At 43.6% G+C, this 19681-nt stretch overlaps 1 protein-coding gene across 2 annotated transcripts in view; it reads left to right on the plus strand.

The window, feature by feature from the left end:
• The window catches only part of kdm7ab (lysine (K)-specific demethylase 7Ab), a 48790-nt gene extending 43707 nt beyond the window's left edge, over positions 1-5083 (plus strand). Inside the window, exons 14-20 of one of the 2 annotated variants that reach the window (XM_021602250.2) lie at positions 450-613; positions 746-840; positions 943-1082; positions 1290-1438; positions 1547-1614; positions 1801-2083; positions 2202-5083. In XM_021602250.2, coding sequence (XP_021457925.2) covers positions 450-613; positions 746-840; positions 943-1082; positions 1290-1438; positions 1547-1614; positions 1801-2083; positions 2202-2290 — 988 coding nt within the window. In that variant the 3' untranslated portion in view covers positions 2291-5083. Of the gene's footprint in view, positions 1-449; positions 659-745; positions 841-942; positions 1083-1289; positions 1439-1546; positions 1615-1800; positions 2084-2201 lie in introns of both variants that reach the window. The other variant, XM_021602242.2, reaches the window with a different exon arrangement.
• The last annotated feature ends 14598 nt before the right edge of the window (positions 5084-19681 follow it).

Below are 19681 nucleotides of genomic sequence, written 5' to 3' on the forward strand. Positions count from 1 at the left end.
CCAGAAGAACCCCACCCCCTCCCTGGCACCCTTGGCCCCCGGCTGCCTGTGACCTTTTCAGGGAAGGAGCCAAGGATCTGGAGCCTGGGTTAATGGTTCCTCTGCCAGCCGGCATCTCTCTGCTCGCACGCTAAGTCCTCAGTCATGCATCACCTCCCAACAGGTAGAGCAGTGACTCACTCTACTCACCATCCAACACCTCCGGTTGGCTTTGATAATGCTCACGTTACTGGCTGCAGTGGTTACATGTTACAACACAGAGCTGGTGCACAGCCTAAACATGTTCGGATGGACCACCTGCACTGTGCAATCTTTACATGTTTCAACTCACCACTTACATCAAAATGTAGCCTAAATAAAATTAGGTAAAATGGCTTTCAGTGCCAAATTCTGTTGTTTGCCTCCAGGCTTTTTCTCCCCTTCTTACTAGTGTGTGTATGTGTGCACAGAGATGAGCGTTGTCACACCAGGGTGAAGAATAGTCCGGTGTGGGAAGGTGAGAGGACTGGTGGCCACCAGTTGGGAGGGGTCCTGGTGAAAACCGAAATCAATGACACCATGCAGGAACAGCACAGAGACCCAGAGAGAGGGGAGATACCGAGCCCTCTCAGCAGTGAGTCTAACTGGTCAAGTCACCGGCTGTCAATCAACGGTTTAGGTAGGCTCATCTTTGAATGCCAGAGAATTAAAATGAAAAGTTAAAATTGCAGAGATATGTAATTCATCCTTCTCTTTTTTTCCTCAGAGTTTTTCGAAAGAGTGAATTCCGATCTGAGGAAAGGAACCGCGGTGTACTCCGACATCTCAGACTCTGAGTCCGAAGAGCGTTGCTCTACACAGGTAACTAATCGCACTTCCTCACCAAAGGGCCCGGTCTCTCCTTCACACAGAGGAAGAGTTTTTAAGTTATAAAGGCTGACACATCTGTGTGACCTTGTGCAGAAAAGGGACTCTGGGAAGGATTCAGGGAGCTCAGATGAGGAGGAAAAGGAGTTGTGCAGGACGGAGCGAGGCACAGGCAGTGTGACGGACCTGCAGCAGGCCAGCCAGGCCCTCAGCCACCACCACAAACCACTCAAAGGGTACGGGGAAGCATGGATAAATGGACCAAATGGCCTTCTTGTTCTACGCATTCTGTATGCAATGCAATTCAATGCAATAGGAATCCAATGGGGGGACATTAGTATTACATTAGCCACAGTGGCTAAGGAGTCATGCATGAATCATTCATTATCCAGTTGAGTTAAGAAATTAAATGAAGTTGTTCCTTTACTTGCTGGCCTTTGTAGAGAACATCCTACCTCGCTAACCACAGAAGAGGAGGCTGTTGAGGGCATGCTGTCCATGGCAGGGCTGCTGTACCCTCAGCGACCAGAGGAGAGTAGCACTGCCCAGGAGCCCTGGTGGTCCAGCCCAGCCCATCGCTCCCCTGACCGTGGTGTGCTACAGTCCTGAAATTCTTATAAACATCAAGATCTCAATTTGACTAAGGACCTAATTCAATCCATTTCAGATGAAGTAAACTTTCCCTGTGGTTGTCCTGTAGGTGAAAGAGAGCCTGCGTCAGGGGAGGAGAGCCAGGATTCAGACAGCAACTCCACACTGAGCCTTCAGGTAATGACAATAGCCAAGGTTGAATGGGTCATGACTGCACATGCTGATGCCGACACCTCTAAAGACTGACGTCTCTATTTTGAGAGGACATCAGAATCAGTCAATCTGTATTGGAATGACTAATCTTCCTCTCTAGGTAACAAGTTGGGATCTAATGTAAAGTAACAATGTCTCCCTGTCCTTTAGGATGAGCGGAGGGCCCAGCAGCATGTGCGTAAGGAGTGTCGAGCTGAACTCAGCCAGAGGATCCAGGAGAACAAGAACTTCATGGACAGTCAGAGCAGTGGGAGTAACAGCAGCGAGGCCTGGGGGGACCAGAGCCCCTCTCGGGCTGCCTCTAGCCCCCTCTGCCTGGACCCCAGCCCAGGGACTGACTATCAGTACTGTGAGACCACTCTGTCACCCCCCCTGCACCCCTCGAAGAGGTCCGCCCCAAACACCCCACCCATCAGTAATCAAGCGACTAAAGGTTTGACTCCATATTTTTATTTGACCTAGTTAATCTACAGTAGTTGAAATGAGTGTAGCATTCTTCTTCTCTCTCCTCCTTTTGTTATTGATCTCTGTGCAATGTTTCTTCTTCTCAGGAAAACGTCCTAAGAAAGGTATGGCCACTACCAAGCAGAGACTGGGGAAGATTCTCAAGCTGAGCAGGAACAACCACTTTTTGCTATAGCACTCAAGACCCTTATGTCCCCAGTAAAAACTTTTTAAGGAACAACTCGACCCCTGCCCATATACTGAGGATGCGTCTCTTTCAGCTTCGACTCTCACATTCTATCAAAAATCATCGCTTGGATGGACTGCCCTGAATCACTGACTCCACATGCTAGATGACAAAGACACGAGCGAGCGCACCGTTTGCCATGGTTCCGCTGTAAAAACAGCTGCATGGATTCTCAGCAGTGACATTGGATTGTATATGTTCTAGTCATCAAAAGAGAGACACAGTAAATGTGGCTTTGTTTCAGAGTTGAAGCACCGCAACAACACAGGATTGTCCAAAGATGCATGGCAGTGGGAATTTAAATGACGTCTTTTGATACAACAACTTTGCATCTGAGCCACACGCTTTTGTATCTGTTTTGGCTGGTGCTTTACCCAAGGCTTGCACTAGCCCTTCCAACCAACACTACTTGTTATGCCACGACAAGCAAAACATGTTGTGCTTAAGCCGAGAATGGCAAGTGAAGATGCTGCTTTCTGCTACCTGGTTTTCATCACCTCTTTGGGAGATTGTCTTGTGTTAGTCTGACTGAAGAGCAAGAATGGTGCTATGGTGTTGGAACAAATTTGAAATGGTGCTATAGTGTATATTCATGCTATCCTTTTTGCCTAGCCTCCTGTCACGATCACAACAGTGATTGCATTTGAGAGAGGGGGGAGATATTTTGATGCAGCACTCTAGTCACCTTGCCTTATCAGCCTCCCAGTATGTAAAAAGCTATCTGAATCCTAATGCATTAAGCCATTCCAAAAAATACCTCTCCCACCACATTAAGAGTACTGCTTCTGTTTCCTAAAAGAGTTACGAGCCTTATTGCTCTATAGTTGATCACTCTATAGTTGATCATATCAAATGTGTTCCTTTGGTGCCATCTATTGGTCAAATTAGGGCAGGAGCTTGAGAGTGCTGTTATTATTAAAGGTTTCTGAAATTGCAAAAAGCTTTTATATAAAGTAAAAAATGTACAGAATTTATTTACAGAAAATAAGTTATCCATAATTTATTTCACTTTCTCTTTTGGTGTTTATTGTTCTGTTTCTTTTGCTGGTATTGAATTCTGTATTGAGGGGGGGGAAAGTTAATGACTATGACAATCCTGTTACGATGGATAGTGTAACGGATGTGGGATTTTCTTCCCTAAGAGGTTGTATACTTTGCCTCTTACATTTGTATGGGTGGATTTCAGCAAAAATCTACAAAAGATTATACACATTTCCTATCTTCTAGTTGGGCTAAGTATGATACTTTGATTAAAAAAGATTGGTCAAGAATATTTGGCTGTTTGTATGAAATTGAAAGAATATTTATTTTTTTATAAATGTGTCAAAGGAAAAATCCACTCAACTGTATTTTGGCTTTTTCTTTTCATTAGTCGGGACGGTATCAACAGTGGACTAATTTTAAAAAAGAGTGGATTTTTTTCTTTAAGTGACAGAAGTTTGCTATTGTATGTAATTAAGGCTACTGATCCAGTTATTGTTAAAGGGTATGCTTATTTTCCCTGTCACTATATATACACCCTCATATTGGCTTGAAAGACCTCAGGTTGGATTTTGAATTGGTCTTTTTTTTTGGTGATAATGCCAAAAATGTGAGCACCATGAATGGCTTGAAAGACCTCTTACATTTGTAGTGAGAGATTGCTCCAGTTTGTGTCTTTCTCAGGGACCCATGCTCTTGACTTAAGAAATGTTTGTTTTGATAAGCAACATGAAATGACACATCATTGTGGACACATTTTCTGATCATTGATCTATTCACTTTTCTTTCTTTTTTTTCCTTTTTTTAATGTGTAGTTGGTATTACAAGTGTCACTAAGAACCCTTTTAGCTGTACCCTTGAGTCCTTTTTTTATAGAAATGGAATTATGTAGCCTGTCTCCAACTTTCATTCCAAAATCGTGTTTTTTTTTCATGCTAATTGTTGTCACTTCAAACCGTGAATGGTGGACACAGTTACGACTGCTCAGGGCTGTTTGATGGTGACCGTTTCTAGACTAAAAACTTCAAATATTTAGGTCGACCCAAAGGAAGCAATCTCTTTTGAATATAAAAACATGTATTTCATTTGGCACAGAGCATGCCAACAGAGGGGACCCCAAGTAAAATTAAGCCATCACTAAATCTTCACTATTCTCGTGTGCTACCTGGCAAGACATATTGCACTAACTTCCAGGTTTAAGCATGTCAAATAGCTTTAAGTGCCACCCACCCAGAACGGAGTTCCCATCTTTGACTGATTTATTCTACACTCTCATGTTAATTGTGCTGCGCTCCTGTCTAGCTATTTAGCCATTTGCGGTTGCCTATATATGCTGTAGAGATTCAATCAGAGAAACTTGACTTCTCCTACTCCCAGCCCTTATAAACAACAATAACAAAAAGATAAAGCTTCTTAGAAGCAAAGCTCATGAGTTGCTTTCCAGTTCCTCAACTGTTTCACTTTTCAGCATCCAACATGTTTGATCGTGCATGGCATTACTGGCCTGCTGGCAGGGTCCTATTATCCAGTAGGCTACTATTAATTGTACAGTATTTATTTGACTGCATTTTAGATCAGTTTTACATTTGCGTGAAGTATTGTTGGTCATGGTATGTCTTTCTATTCTGCAGATTGCTTGTTTCAACGGCTATAGGTTGTGATCTTTCAAAACTAAATAAGCTTAAGTCTTTTGACACTGTAATCTTTGAACGTTTATTTCTGTATCCCAATGTGGCCTGTAAATAAAATATTTTTAAGCAATGTTTTCATTATTTATTCTCAGTCCAACTTCAACATGCATCAGTAAGACTGGCTAAGATGTTGTGCATTGACAAATACCATTGACGTGATGGCTACTCTTAGATCACTTGAATTGAATGTCTAAAGTCATCCATGGCTACTGTAACGCAGGTAAAGGACACCTGCTCGTCGAGTATCTCATTCTAAAATCATTGGTATTAATATGGAGTTGGTCCTCCCCCTTTGCTGCTATAACAGCCGCCACTCTTCTGGGAAGGCTTTCCATTAGATGTTGGAACATTGCTCCCTTGAATTGCGTCCATTCAGCCACGAGCATTCGTGAGGCTCGACACTGTTGGCCGATTTGGCCTGGCTCTGTCGTCGTTCCTATTAATCCCAAAGGTGTTTGATGGGGTTGAGGTCAGGGCTCTGTACAGGCCAGTCAAGTTCTTCCACACCAATCTCAACAAACCATTTCTGTATGGACCTCGCTTTGTGCACAGGAGCATTGTTATGCTGAAACAGGAAAGGGCCTTCCCCAAACTGTTGCCACAAAGTTGGAAGCACAGAATCGTCTAGAATGTCATTGTATGTTGTCGTGTTAAGAATTCTCTTCACTGGAACGAAGGAGCCTGGACCATGAAAAACAGCCCCAGACCATTATTCCTCTTGCACCAAACTGTACACTTGGCACTGGGGCAGGTAACGTTCTCCTGGCATCCGCCAAACCCAAATTTGTCCGTTGGACTGCCAGATGAGGAAGTGCGATTCATCACTCCAGAGGACGCGTTTCCACTGCGCCAGAGTCCAACGGTGGCGAGCTTTACACCACTCCAGCCGATGCGTGGCATTGTGCACATTGATCTTAGGCTTGTGTGCAGCTGCTCGGCCATGGAAATCCATTTCATGAAACTCCCGACAAACAATTCTTGTACTTATGTTACTTCCAGAGGCAGTTTGGAACTCTACAATGAGCGTTGCAAACATAGATGATTTTTACGCGCTTCAGCACTCGCCAGTTCCAATCTGTGAGCTTATGTAGACTACCACTTCTCGGCTGAGCCGTTGTTGCTCCTAGACATTTCCACTTCACAATAATAGCACTTCCAGTAGACCGGGGCAGCTCTAACAGAGCAAAAAGTTGAACTGACTTGTTGGAAATGTGGCATTCTATGACGGTGCCATGTTGAAAGTCACTGAGCTCTTCAGTAAGACCATTCAACTGCCAATGTTTGTCTATGGAGATTGCATGGCTCTGTGCTCGATTTATACATCTGTCAGCAAGGGTATGGCTGATATAGCCGAATCCACTCATTTGAAGGGGTGTCCACATACTTTTGTGTATATATAGCGTACTGTAACTCAAACTAAGAATTTCCATTGTACATCCTATGTATTTGTTTCCATCTACAATGTGCATGCTTGGGGATCTAAAAGTGTGAGATAATGCAGGGCGGGCAGTATGCAACAAACGTAACATGTGCCTTGTGTCCGTCTGCATAGAGATCCATATTTCAGCAGTAGGGTGACACATTCAGACACTCACTTTATTTGTATTTATTTTATGTTTTTTTAACAGACAGGTCAATTAAGAATACCTTCTTATTAACGAATGCCTGGCAAGAGGCAAAGTCTCCTGTGGGACAGGAGGGCGGTGATTAAAATTCACTGTACAGTAAAGTGCACAGTATACTGCTAGTACTACTAGTAATACTACTGTATTACCAGTTGATTTGTTGCCACCATGCCCTGCTCTCAATCTCTTCAGTGCTCACTGATCTGGAAGGACTGGAGTCTGGACAGTCTGTAAGCCAGTCCATGACCGGTGTAAGCAATATGCCTATCAGTTCTTTCAGAATCACCTTTATTTGCATGTATTGTGCCACTCTGGGTTCGCGCTCAGGCTCTCTCACAGCCGGCCGTGACGTCCGTGGGGCGACACATAATTGGCCTAGCGTTGTCCGGGTTAGGGAGGATTTGGCCGGTAGGGATATCCTTGTCTCATCGCGCACCAGGGACTCCTGTGGCGGGCCGGGCGCAGTGCACGCTAACAAGGTCGCCAGGTGCACGGTGTTTCCTCCGACACATTGGTGCGGCTGGCTTCCTTGTTGGATGTGCGCTGTGTTAAGAAGCAGTGCGGCTTGGTTGGGTTGTGTTTCGGAGGACACATGACTTTCAAACTTCGTCTCTCCCGAGCCAGTACGGGAGTTGTAGCGATGAGACAAGATAGTAACTACTAACAAATGGATACCACGAAATTGGGGAGAAAAAAGGGGGTGAAATTCAAAATATTTATTAAAAAAATAAAAAGTAATGTACTGCTGGACCAACGTGTCATAACATAAATTCACCCCGCCACAGTCAATGCTACGCAGGGCTACAGGTCATAAAGGTTGAGGGTTTGCCAACCAATTCTCCCTGCATGTTTTATTAGGCCTACACTATGATCAGAGCCAGCTACAGACAATGATCAGCTGGAGGGAAATATGATTTTCAACATTTTGATGCCATATTCAGAATCATATAAAATAAACAGTATATGACAAATTGTCCACCATCAGGTTTCTGTTGGTGGAAAATACCTACAGTAGAAAATATATTGTGGATATTAGATCGGCAGTCTCTCACCAGCATTTTGACCAGAAATGTGACTTTCCTGAATTGGATCCTTTGTTCGTACCCACTGAGGCATTTCCACTCATCCCAGGGCTGCTCCAAGACGTCGCCAATGAAGAAGAGGAATACAGAGTGTGCTTTTAGTCCGACTAAGGAGGCGTGCAAACCATCCACCCTTTCCAAGTTTATTACTCGCTAATGTTCAGAGACTGTAACATACTCTGTTTCACAAAATCATGGCTCTCTTCGGATATACTATCCCCGTCCATACAGCCAGCGGGGTTCTCCATACACCGCACAGACATGAAGAAAGAGCTCTCCGTGAAAAAGAAAGTCAGAGGTGTATGTTTCATGATTAACTACTCATGGTGTGATTGTGGTAACAATAAGAAATACTTAACTATTCTCTTCAGTCATCGACACGGCCGTGTATACAGTTCCTTGCGAAAGTATTCGCCCCCCTTGAACTTTGCGACCTTTTGCCACATTTCAGGCTTCAAACATAAAGATATAAAACTGTATTTTTTTGTGAAGAATCAACAACAAGTGGGACACAATCATGAAGTGGAACGACATTTATTGGATATTTCAAACTTTTTTAACAAATCAAAAACTGAAAAATTGGGCGTGCAAAATTATTCAGCCCCTTTACTTTCAGTGCAGCAAACTCTCTCCAGAAGTTCAGTGAGGATCTCTGAATGATCCAATGTTGACCTAAATGACTAATGATAAATACAATCCACCAGTGTGTAATCAAGTCTCCGTATAAATGCACCTGCACTGTGATAGTCTCAGAGGTCCGTTTAAAAGCGCAGAGAGCATCATGAAGAACAAGGAACACACCAGGCAGGTCCGAGATACTGTTGTGAAGAAGTTTAAAGCCGGATTTGGATACAAAAAGATTTCCCAAGCTTTAAACATCCCAAGGAGCACTGTGCAAGCGATAATATTGAAATTTAAGGAGTATCAGACCACTGCAAATCTACCAAGACCTGGCCGTCCCTCTAAACTTTCAGCTCATACAAGGAGAAGACTGATCAGAGATGCAGCCAAGAGGCCCATGATCACTCTGGATGAACTGCAGAGATCTACAGCTGAGGTGGGAGACTCTGTCCATAGGACAACAATCAGTCGTATATTGCACAAATCTGGCCTTTATGGAAGAGTGGCAAGAAGAAAGCCATTTCTTAAAGATATCCATAAAAAGTGTTGTTTAAAGTTTGCCACAAGCCACCTGGGAGACACACCAAACATGTGGAAGAAGGTGCTCTGGTCAGATGAAACCAAAATTGAACTTTTTGGCAACAATGCAAAACGTTATGTTTGGCGTAAAAGCAACACAGCTCATCACCCTGAACACACCATCCCCACTGTCAAACATGGTGGTGGCAGCATCATGGTTTGGGCCTGCTTTTCTTCAGCAGGGACAGGGAAGATGGTTAAAATTGATGGGAAGATGGATGGAGCCAAATACAGGACCATTCTGGAAGAAAACCTGATGGAGTCTGCAAAAGACCTGAGACTGGGACGGAGATTTGTCTTCCAACAAGACAATGATCCAAAACATAAAGCAAAATCTACAATGGAATGGTTCAAAAATAAACATATCCAGGTGTTAGAATGGCCAAGTCAAAGTCCAGACCTGCATCCAATCGAGAATCTGTGGAAAGAACTGAAAACTGCTGTTCACAAATGCTCTCCATCCAACCGCAATCGCAGCAAAAGGTGGCGCTACAAAGTATTAACTTAAGGGGGCTGAATAATTTTGCACGCCCAATTTTTCAGTTTTTGATTTGTTAAAAAAGTTTGAAATATCCAATAAATGTCGTTCCACTTCATGATTGTGTCCCACTTGTTGTTGATTCTTAACAAAAAAATACAGTTTTATATCTTTATGTTTGAAGCCTGAAATGTGGCAAAAGGTCGCAAAGTTCAAGGGGGCCGAATACCTTCGCAAGGCACTGTACCTCAACGGTTCTCAAGGAAATACACTGGATTTGTGCAAACTGGAAACCGCATATCCTGAGGCTGAATTTATTGTAGCTGGAGACTTGAGGAATCTGAGGAAATTGCTACATAAGTTTTATCAACACATGACCTGCTCATCAAGTATTCTTGAACATTGCTGCTCCCCAGGACAGCTACAAGGCCCTTCCCTGCCCTCCCTTCAGCAAATCAGATCACGCCTCCATTCTGCTCTTCCCTTCCTATAGGCAGAAACCTAAACAGGAAGTACCCGTGGTAAGGACTGTTCAACGTTGGTTTGACCAGTCGGAAATCTATGCTTCAAGATTGTTTTGATCACGCAGACTGGGATATGTTTGGACCACCACCCAGGACAATGGATCTAATCCCAGAAACTGACCCAAAACAACGGCGCTGAAGAAGGGGCAGACGGAGAAGGTCATGCTCCATAGACGGGAGCGGTGGGCGATGTGCACGAGTATACTACTCACCAATGTCCAGTCTCTTGACAACAAGGTAGACGAAATTCGAGCAAGGGTTGCCTTCCAGAGAGACATCAGAGATTGTAACATTCTCTGTTTCGCGGAAACTTGGCTTTCTCTGCATATTATGTCGGAATCTGTTCAGCCACCAGGCTTCTCCATGCATCGCGCCGACAGAGATAAACACCTCTCTGGGAAGAGGAAGGGCAGGGGTATATGCTTCATGATTAACGACTCATGGTGTAATCATAACATACAGGAACTCAAGTCCTTCTGCTCACCTGAATTCCTTACAATCAAATGCCGGCCATATTACCTCCCAAGATAATTCTCGTCAGCTATCCTCACAGCTGTGTACATTCCCCCTCAAGCAGACACCAATACGTCCCTCAAGGAACTTCACTGGACTCTATGTAAACTGGAAACCATATGTCCTGAGGCTACATTTATTGTAGCTGAGGATTTTAACAAAGCATATTTGAGAACAGGGCTAACTAAATTCTATCAGCATATTGATTGCACTAAGCGCAGAAGTAATACACTCGACCACTGTTACTCTAACTTCCGCTATGCATACAAAGCCCTCCCCCGCCCTCCCTTCGGCAAATCCGACCACGACACCATCTTGCTCTTACCGTCTTATAGGCAGAAACTCAAACAGGATGTACCAGTGACTAGAACCATTCAATGCTGGTCTGACCAATTGGAAGATTGTTTTGATCACGCGGACTGGGATATGTTCCAGTCAGCCTCAGAGAACAACATTGATCTATACGCTGATTCGTGAGTGAGTTTATAAAGAAGTGCATTGGAGATGTTGTACCCACTGTGACTATTAAAACCTACCCTAACTAGAAACAGTGGATGGATGGTGGCATTCGTGCAAAACTGAAAGCGCGAACCACCGCATTTAACCATGGAAAGAGGTCTGGGAATATGGCTGAATATAAACAGCATAGTTATTCCCTCTGAAAGGCAATCAATCAAGCAAAATTCCGGTACAGGGACAAAGTGGAGTCGCTATTCAACGGCTCAGACACGAGACGTATGTGGCATGGTCTACAGGAAATCACGGAATAGAAAAAGAAAACCAGCTACGTCACTGACACCGACGTCACGCTTCCAGACAAACTATGCACCTTATTTGCCCGCTTTGAGGATAATACAGTGCCACCTTCGCAGCCCGCTAACAAGGACTGCACCCATCTCCTTCTCCCTGGCCGATTTGAGTAAAACGTGTAAACCTCCGCAAGGCTGCTGGCCCAGACGGCATCCCTAGCCTCATCCTTAGAGCATACACAGACCAGCTGGCTGATGTGTTTACGGTCATATTCAATCGCTCCCTAGCCCAGTCTGTTGTCCCCACATGCTTCAAGATGGCCACCATTGTTCCTGTACCCAAGAAGGCAAAGAACTGAACTTAATGACTACCACCCCGTAGCACTCACTTCTGTCATCGTGAAGTGCTTTGAGAAACTAGCCAAGAGTCATATCACCCCCACCTTACTGGCCACCCTAGGCCCACTTCAGTTTGAATACTGCCCCAACAGGTCCACAGACGATGCAATCGCCATTCCACTGCCCTATCCCATCTGGACAAGGGAAATACCTATGTAAGAATGCTGTTCATTGACTACAGCTCAGTATTCAACACCATAGTATCCTCCAAGCTCATCATCAAGCTGGAGGCCATGGGTCTCAACCCCGCCCTATGCAATTAGGTCCTGGACTTTCTTTTTTTTTCTAATTTTGTTTCATCAGACCAGAGGACATTTCTCCAAAAAGTACGATCTTTGTCCCCATGTGCAGTTGCAAACCGTAGCCTGGCTTTTTTTATGGCGGTTTTGGAGCAGTGGCTTCTTCCTTGCTGAGCAGCCTTTCAGGTTATGTCGATATAGGACTCGTTTTACTGTGGATATAGATACTTTTGTACCTGTTTCCTCCAGCATCTTCACAAGGTCCTTTGCTGTTGTTCTGGGATTGATTTGCACTTTTCTCCCCAAAGTATGTTAATCTCTAGGAGACAGAACGCCTCTCCTTCCTGAGCAGTATGACAGCTGCGTGGTCCCATGGTGTTTATACTTGCATACTATTGTTTCTACAGATGACCTTCAGGTGTTTGGAAATTGCTCCCAAGGATGAACCAGACTTGTGGAGGTCTACAATTTTGTTTCTGAGGTCTTGGCTGATTTCTTTTGATTTTCCCATGATGTCAAGCAAAGAGGCACTGATTTTGAGGTTAGGCCTTGAAATAAATCCACAGATACACCTCCAATTGACTCGAATTATGTCAATTAGCCTATCAGAAGATTCTAAAGCCATGACATAATATTCTGGAATTTTCCAAGCTGTTTAAAGGCACCGTCAACTTAGTGTATGTAAACTTCTGACCCACTGGAATTGTGATTCAATGAATTATAAGTGAAATGATCTGTCTGTAAACAATTGTTGGAAAAATGACTTGTGATGCACAAAGTTGATGTCCTAACCGACTTGTCAAAACTATAGTTGAACAAGAAATTTGTGGAGTGGTTGAAAAACAATTTTTAATGACTCCAACCTTGTGTATGTAAACTTCTGACTTCAACTGTATATGTGACCAATAAAATTTGATTTAATGTTCCCGGGTTGCGTATGTAAACTTCCGACTTCAACTGTATATGTGACCAATAAAATTAGATTTAATGTTCCTGGGTTGCGTCTGAGAATAACCAGCCACGTGATAGACATTGACACCTTGCTCCCAGACAAGCTAAACACATTCTTCACCCTCTTCAAGGAAAACACACTGCCACTGCCGTGGGCCACCGTGGCTCACGAGGACTGTGGGCTTTCGTTCTCCATGGGCGACGTAATACATTTAAGCGTGTTAACCCTCATAAGTCTGCTGGCCCAGACGGCATCCCTAGGCGAGCCCTCAGAGCATGTGCAGACCAGCTGGCTGGAGTGTCTCCAGACATATTCAATCTCTCCCTAACCCAGTATGTTGTTCCCACTTGCTTGAAAATGTTCACCATTCTTCCTGTACCCAAGTAAGCTATGGTAACAGAACTAAATGACTATCACCCGGTAGCACGCACTTCTATCATGATGAAGTCCTTTGAAAGGCTAGTTACGGATCAGATCACCTTCCCCGACACCCTAGACCCACTACAATTTGCGTACCGCCCCAACACATCCACGGATGATGCAATTGCCATCGCACTGCACACTGCCCTATCCCATCTGGACAAGAGGAATACCTATGTAAGAATGCTGTTCATTGACTACAGCTCAGCATTCATCACTAAGCTCGGGGGCCCTGGGTCTGCACCCCGCCCTGTTCAACTGGGTCCTGGACTTCCTGACGGGCTGACCCCAGGTGGTGAAAGTGGGCAACAACACCTCCGTTACGCTGATTCTCAACACAGGGGCCCCACAAGGGTGTGTCCTCACCCCCTCCTGTACTGCCTGTTCACCCATGACTGCATGGCCATGCACATCTCCAACTCAATCATGACGTTTGCAGACAACACAACAGTGGTAGACCTGATTACCAACAACAACGAGACAGCCTACAGGGAAGTGGTGAGGGCCCTGGCGGAGTGATGCCAGGAAAATAACCTCACTCAATGTCAACAAAATGACTGAGCTAATCGTGGACTTCAGGAGAGAGCAAAGGGAACACGCACCCATCCACAGGGCCGCAGTGTAGAGGTTAAAAGGCTTCAAGTTCCTCGGCGTGCCACTGGCAGTGTGGTGAAGAAGGCACAACAGTGCCTCTTTCTTCTCAGGAGGCTGAAGAAATTATTCTACAGATGCACCATTGCAAGCATCTTATCGGGCTGTATCATTGCATAGTATGGCAACTGCACTGTCCGCAACCGCAGGGCTCTCCAGAGGGTGGCGCAGTCAGCCCAACGCATCACTGGGGGCACACTGCCTGACCTCCAGGACGTTTTAATGTTTTTATTTAACTAGGCAAGTCAGTTAGGAACACATTTTTATTTACAATGACGGCCTTCCCCGGCCAAACCCTCCCCTAACCCGACCAATTGTGCGCCGCCCTATTTCACTACACCCGCGATAACATCTGCAAAATATGATTTTAATTAGATTTTTGTGCCAATGCACCGAACAAAGCACACTGACTTCGGGCACTTCAATATCATGGTTTGCGTTTTCGACACCACAATAAATAGACTATGTCAATCACGACAGACAGAAAATACATATCTCCCTACCTTGTAGATCTACCCAGTATTTAAGGTTTGGTTTGACAATCTCCGAATGTCATTCAACTTTGGGGCGTTCTGTAAAAGCTCAGACACTCAGCCTTGTTAAAATGCACTCCAAAAAAAAGTAGCTTCGCTTGACAATGCATATTCCTTATGGCCTAGATTCGAAGCTATCTGTGTAAATGTTGCTATTTTGAAGAAAACCCTTCTTGATACTAGCCACATGGCCACAGCTAACGTTAGATAACTACCTAGCAAGATGATGAAGAAACATTTAATTCACTCCTCATAATCTCAACTCGGCAGGTAACACAGAAAACAGTTTCGTGGAAACTAGTTAATCCATTGTGATGTAATTCTAATGTCAATATTAGTTACGGTAGTTAGCTAGCTTGGAGGAAGTATTTGGTGTTGTGTGCATTGCCTCTGTGCTCTTAGCATGCTGCCATCCCATAGCCCACATTACATATGACGTGTGACTGACTCAAAGACAGTAGTGTGAATATAGACAGAAACTGCTCCTCCAATAGAAATACCCGATCACCGATGTATGCGATGTCATGGCGACCTTGTCTAGCTAAACTCGGAAAACATGCCATTGGGTCTAACGGTCGTCTCGCACCAAACTACGCATGTGCAAGCCGTCAAATTAAAGGCACTCATTCGATATGGTTGTTTTTCACGAAAATGAAAAGGTGTCTGTTTGTCACTATCACGAGGTTGGAATAACAACATGTTCAAATACTTTAGACATTGTCTCGAATATAGGTTGTGCCTTTCGATTTCGAGAAAATTGCCAGCTAAGGAATAATTTCACTCCTCTCATTGATTTCTCAAACCTCAAACATCGGCCTGGTCTGCTTGGCAAGCGTTTTCGAAAGTCTCGCGATGTTACGTATCTGGGTTTAGAAACTCTGTGACTGGCTCATCCGTAGATATATGGAGAAAATAACCTATTTTTTTCCTTTTTTTTGTTGGCTCACCCACGTGATGGTTTGTGCTCTCTGATTGGCTCAAAGTCAAATTGTTGGCCAATGATGAGCATTGCCATTCTACAAGTAGATTCCGTAAATTCGTCGCTACCGGTCAGCAAAGATGTATATAATTTTTATTTAACCTTTATTTAACTAGGCAAGTCAGTTAAGAACACATTCTGCCTTGTTCAGGGGCAGAAAAACAGATTTGCTGAAAATAAACGCAGTTGACAGTGAGAGGACTTTTCTTTTTTTGCTGAGTTTAGTGATCATACCACACAAAGACATTCAAAGCTACATGCTTTTTTTTTATATGAACCTATAAGAACAAATAGGAATAGCTGATAGGCAGCAGAGAGGCCAGGTGCATCATTGCACATGAAGGAACAGTGAAGACATGAGACACACAATCTCCCTTATTGATCTTGTTAAGGGACAATACAATTACCCTACCACAATGCAATGAATAATTGCTTTATTGTTTTCAAGTGAGTACAACCCTTACGAAAAAAAGATTTCAGTCAGAGGGTGCAGTATAACTACAGTATCCTTGTAAAGATGTGCACTGAATGCCGGGAAGCAAGTTTAGGGAATGAGTGTTTTAATAACTAAACACAACATAATACAAAATAAGGAACATGGACAACGCACAGACATGACACAGAAACAATAACGCCTGGGGAAGGAACCAAAGGGAGTGATATATATATATAGGGAAGGTAATCAGGGAACTGATGGAGTCCAGGTGAGTTATGACGCGCAGGTGCGCGTAACGATGGTGACAGGTGTCATCACGAGCAGCCTGGTGACCTTGACACCGGAGAGGGAGCACACATGACAATCCTGCAAATACTGCGTCCAAAATAACATTTTTTTCCCCCTGTAGTTATTGTGTAGTATACAATGCAGTTATTCTGAGTCCTTCCAGACTCATATCAAACATCTCCAATCTAAAATCAAATCTAGAGTCGGCTTTCTATTCCACAACAATGCCTCCTTCACTCACGCCGCCAAACCCTAGTACCCTAGTAAAACTGACTATCCTACCGATCCTCGACTTCGGCGATGTCATCTACAAAATAGCTTCCAATACTCTACTCAGCAAACTGGATGCAGTTTATCACAGTGCCATCCGTTTTGTTACTAAAGCACCTTATACCACCCACCACTGTGACCTGTATGCTCTAGTCGGCTGCCCCTCGCTACATATTCGTTGCCAGACCCACTGGCTCCAGGTCATCTACAAGTCCATGCTAGGTAAAGCTCCGCCTTATCTCAGTTCACTGGTCACGATAGCAACACCCACCCGTAGCACGCGCTCCAGCAGGTGTATCTCACTGATCATCCCTAAAGCCAACACCTCATTTGGCCGCATTTCCTTCCAGTTCTCTGCTGCCTGTGACTGGAACAAATTGCAAAAATCGCTGAAGTTGGAGACTTTTATCTACCTCACCAACTTCAAACATCTGCTATCTGAGCAGCTAACCGATCGCTGCAGCTGTACATAGTCCATCGGTAAATAGCCCACCCAATTTACCTACCTCATCCCCATACTGTTTATATTTATTTACTTTTCTGCTCTTTTGCACACCAGTATCTCTACCTGCACATGACCATCTGATCATTTATCACTCCAGTGTTAATCTGCTAAATTGTAATTATTCGCCTACCTCCTCATGCCTTTTGCACACAATGTATATAGACTCTTTTTTTCTTTCTACTGTGTTATTGACTTGTTTATTATTTACTCCATGTGTAACTCTGTGTTGTTCACACTGCTATGCTTTATCTTGGCCAGGTCGCAGTTGTAAATGAGAACTTGTTCTCAACTAGCCTACCTGGTTAAATAAAGGTGAAATAAAATAAATACATAAAAAACTGCCTCCAAAATACCAGTCGACTACAGTTACTGAACTTTTACTGCAGTTTCAAAACTGCAATATTTTTTTGTTAGGGAACATTCTCGGCTACAGTGAAAATGTAATTTAAATAACGGTGCAAAAGTCTTGTGATTGAAATGTTTCATTCGATTTGGATCAGTTGTGGGTCTACTCTCGACCAGTGCTGATTTTAGCATGTAAATCTTGGTGGGGCATACTCAAATAAAATGGTTTGATGCATGGCAGCAAAGCCACTACATGACACAACACAACACTAAACAATACATGCATTGCACTACAACGGTGACAAACTTTGCCCACATACTGTTAGGACCAACATAAAGCTGTCCCAACAGCAGACCTTTCTTTTCAGCACCATGGAGTGAATTCAGGACTAATGAGCGAACTAGGACGGACGTAATCAATATAACTACTTGTTCAGCACTTTTGAAATGTACAGCAACAAAATTCAGAACATGGGCCGTAATCTCCCTGTACACCACGTCAGAACCGTAGCATAAATAAAGGGGACATATAAGCAGACAATGAAAGCTCTTACAATATTCAATGATCACATTTCTCTAAAACAGGCTATAGGCTACATTTGCACCATCAAGTCAGAACAGTAGGCTTAGTTATGAGGGGGAAAGTTGCCAAATTATTATGGTGAGGCACATGGGCTATTAACAGCTTACTACACAACATACACTTATTATTACTTTCTTAGCTACAATATACATATCTCCCTGGCATATTACATAATTTATGCAGCAGCATATAAGACATTTTTGGACTCACCTTGTGCTGTACTCACTTGAACTGGAAGGTGGCGCCTGTTGTTGAAATGCATTCCAGGTGACTACCTCATGAAGCTGGTTGAGAGAATGCCAAGAGTGTGCAAAGCTGTCATCAAGGCAAATGGTTTCTACTTTGAAGAATCTCAAATATAAAATATGTTTTGATATGTTTAACACTTTTTTGATTACTAGATGATTCCATATGTGTGATTTCATAGTGTTGATGTCTTCACTTTTATTCTACAATGTAGAAAATAGCAAAAAATTAAGAAAAACCTTGGAATGAGTAGGTGTTTCCAAACTTTTGACTGGTATGTCCATGGTAAATGATGGTAAAAATGTATATTGGGGCAGTCATGATGGAACATTTCTAGTGTAAGGAAATTCATGGAAAGAGTACTTAGCTGCTCAGTTGGCCTTTGCCTGGGAAAAGAGCAGGCTGGGCAGGTAACAGGTTGGCTAGAGTCGAGCCATACCTGAGTTTTGTTACATTCAAAGAGTTGTGGCTGGAATAGTTTACACTGAGAATATATTTTATTTGTTCATATCTTTGTCAAAGTCCTGGTTTTTTTCTTCTGTACAACGTTTATTGGCCAACTCGTCCTGCATCTGTTAACATTGAAAATAAAAGCCTCTAAGAGCAGTGAGCACTAGAACATCCTGTCACTGTTTCTCCCGCTCACCAAGGGAGGAGTTTTGTATGGAGGTCAATGAGTGTCGAATTTGGTTAACAAAAAATGGAATGGCTTATTTGCTACTTGTGGCGTCATTGATCCAATAGAAGTTTCGTAATGCTTATGTTGTTATGAGTGTACTGATATAAGTAGGACACGTGACATCCCGGCAAATTTGAGAAAAAACACTTTATATCGGAGTTGTGCAAAATTGGGGGGAGGGTTGTCAAACTTGTTTTTTTGCTTTGGGTAAGGTTGTGTGGTTTTTTATTGCGCACAGGGGAGGGTAGTGCGTTTGCAGTGTGAAGCCAAAGCCACAGATCGGTAAGTGAAACTGACACCTGCTGAAGAAAACAGATTTTGGGTCCAGTTATCCGTCTCGTTTCGCCTCTTCTTCTCTGGTGCCAAAGACAATGGACACACTGACAAGTACGTGTCTCTCTCCCAAACAATGGGAGTCGTTGTCCACAAGGAGGCAACGCGGGCTGTCTAGCTCCCGCCTATCCTTTATTTGGATTGGTGGATACATCTCGTTGTTGTAATATTTTGTTGAATATTCGATGGGGTTGTTGACGTCAACCACCTGTAGTCAATGGAGAGAGACGCTATGCTAATAGCCTTATGTCATGAATATGCATAGCTATCTCGAGACAACTCCAATATAAAGTTGCCATTGTGTCACGTGTCCTACTTCTATCAGTACACTTGTAACAATTTAAGCATTTAGAAACTTATATTCGATCAATGAAGCCACACAGCAAATAAGCCATTACACTCATTGACCTCCATAAAAAAAATCCTCACTTGGTGAGCGGGAAAAAAACGCCACTTACTGGAGGGAGACAGATTATCCACCAGTTGGGCCTCTCTCTTCCCCTTCCTCTCTGCTGGTGCTCATGTGGAAGCATGCCATGCACATCTATGGTGGGATGGCTTGAGTTTGAAGTGGAAGGAGTACAGGGCTTAGCATGTATCACGAGGAGGCTAAAAAGGGTTTTAGGGAGTTTTTCCGAG

Source organism: Oncorhynchus mykiss, chromosome 1, assembly GCF_013265735.2.
Source record: "Oncorhynchus mykiss isolate Arlee chromosome 1, USDA_OmykA_1.1, whole genome shotgun sequence".
NCBI lineage: Eukaryota > Metazoa > Chordata > Actinopteri > Salmoniformes > Salmonidae > Oncorhynchus > Oncorhynchus mykiss.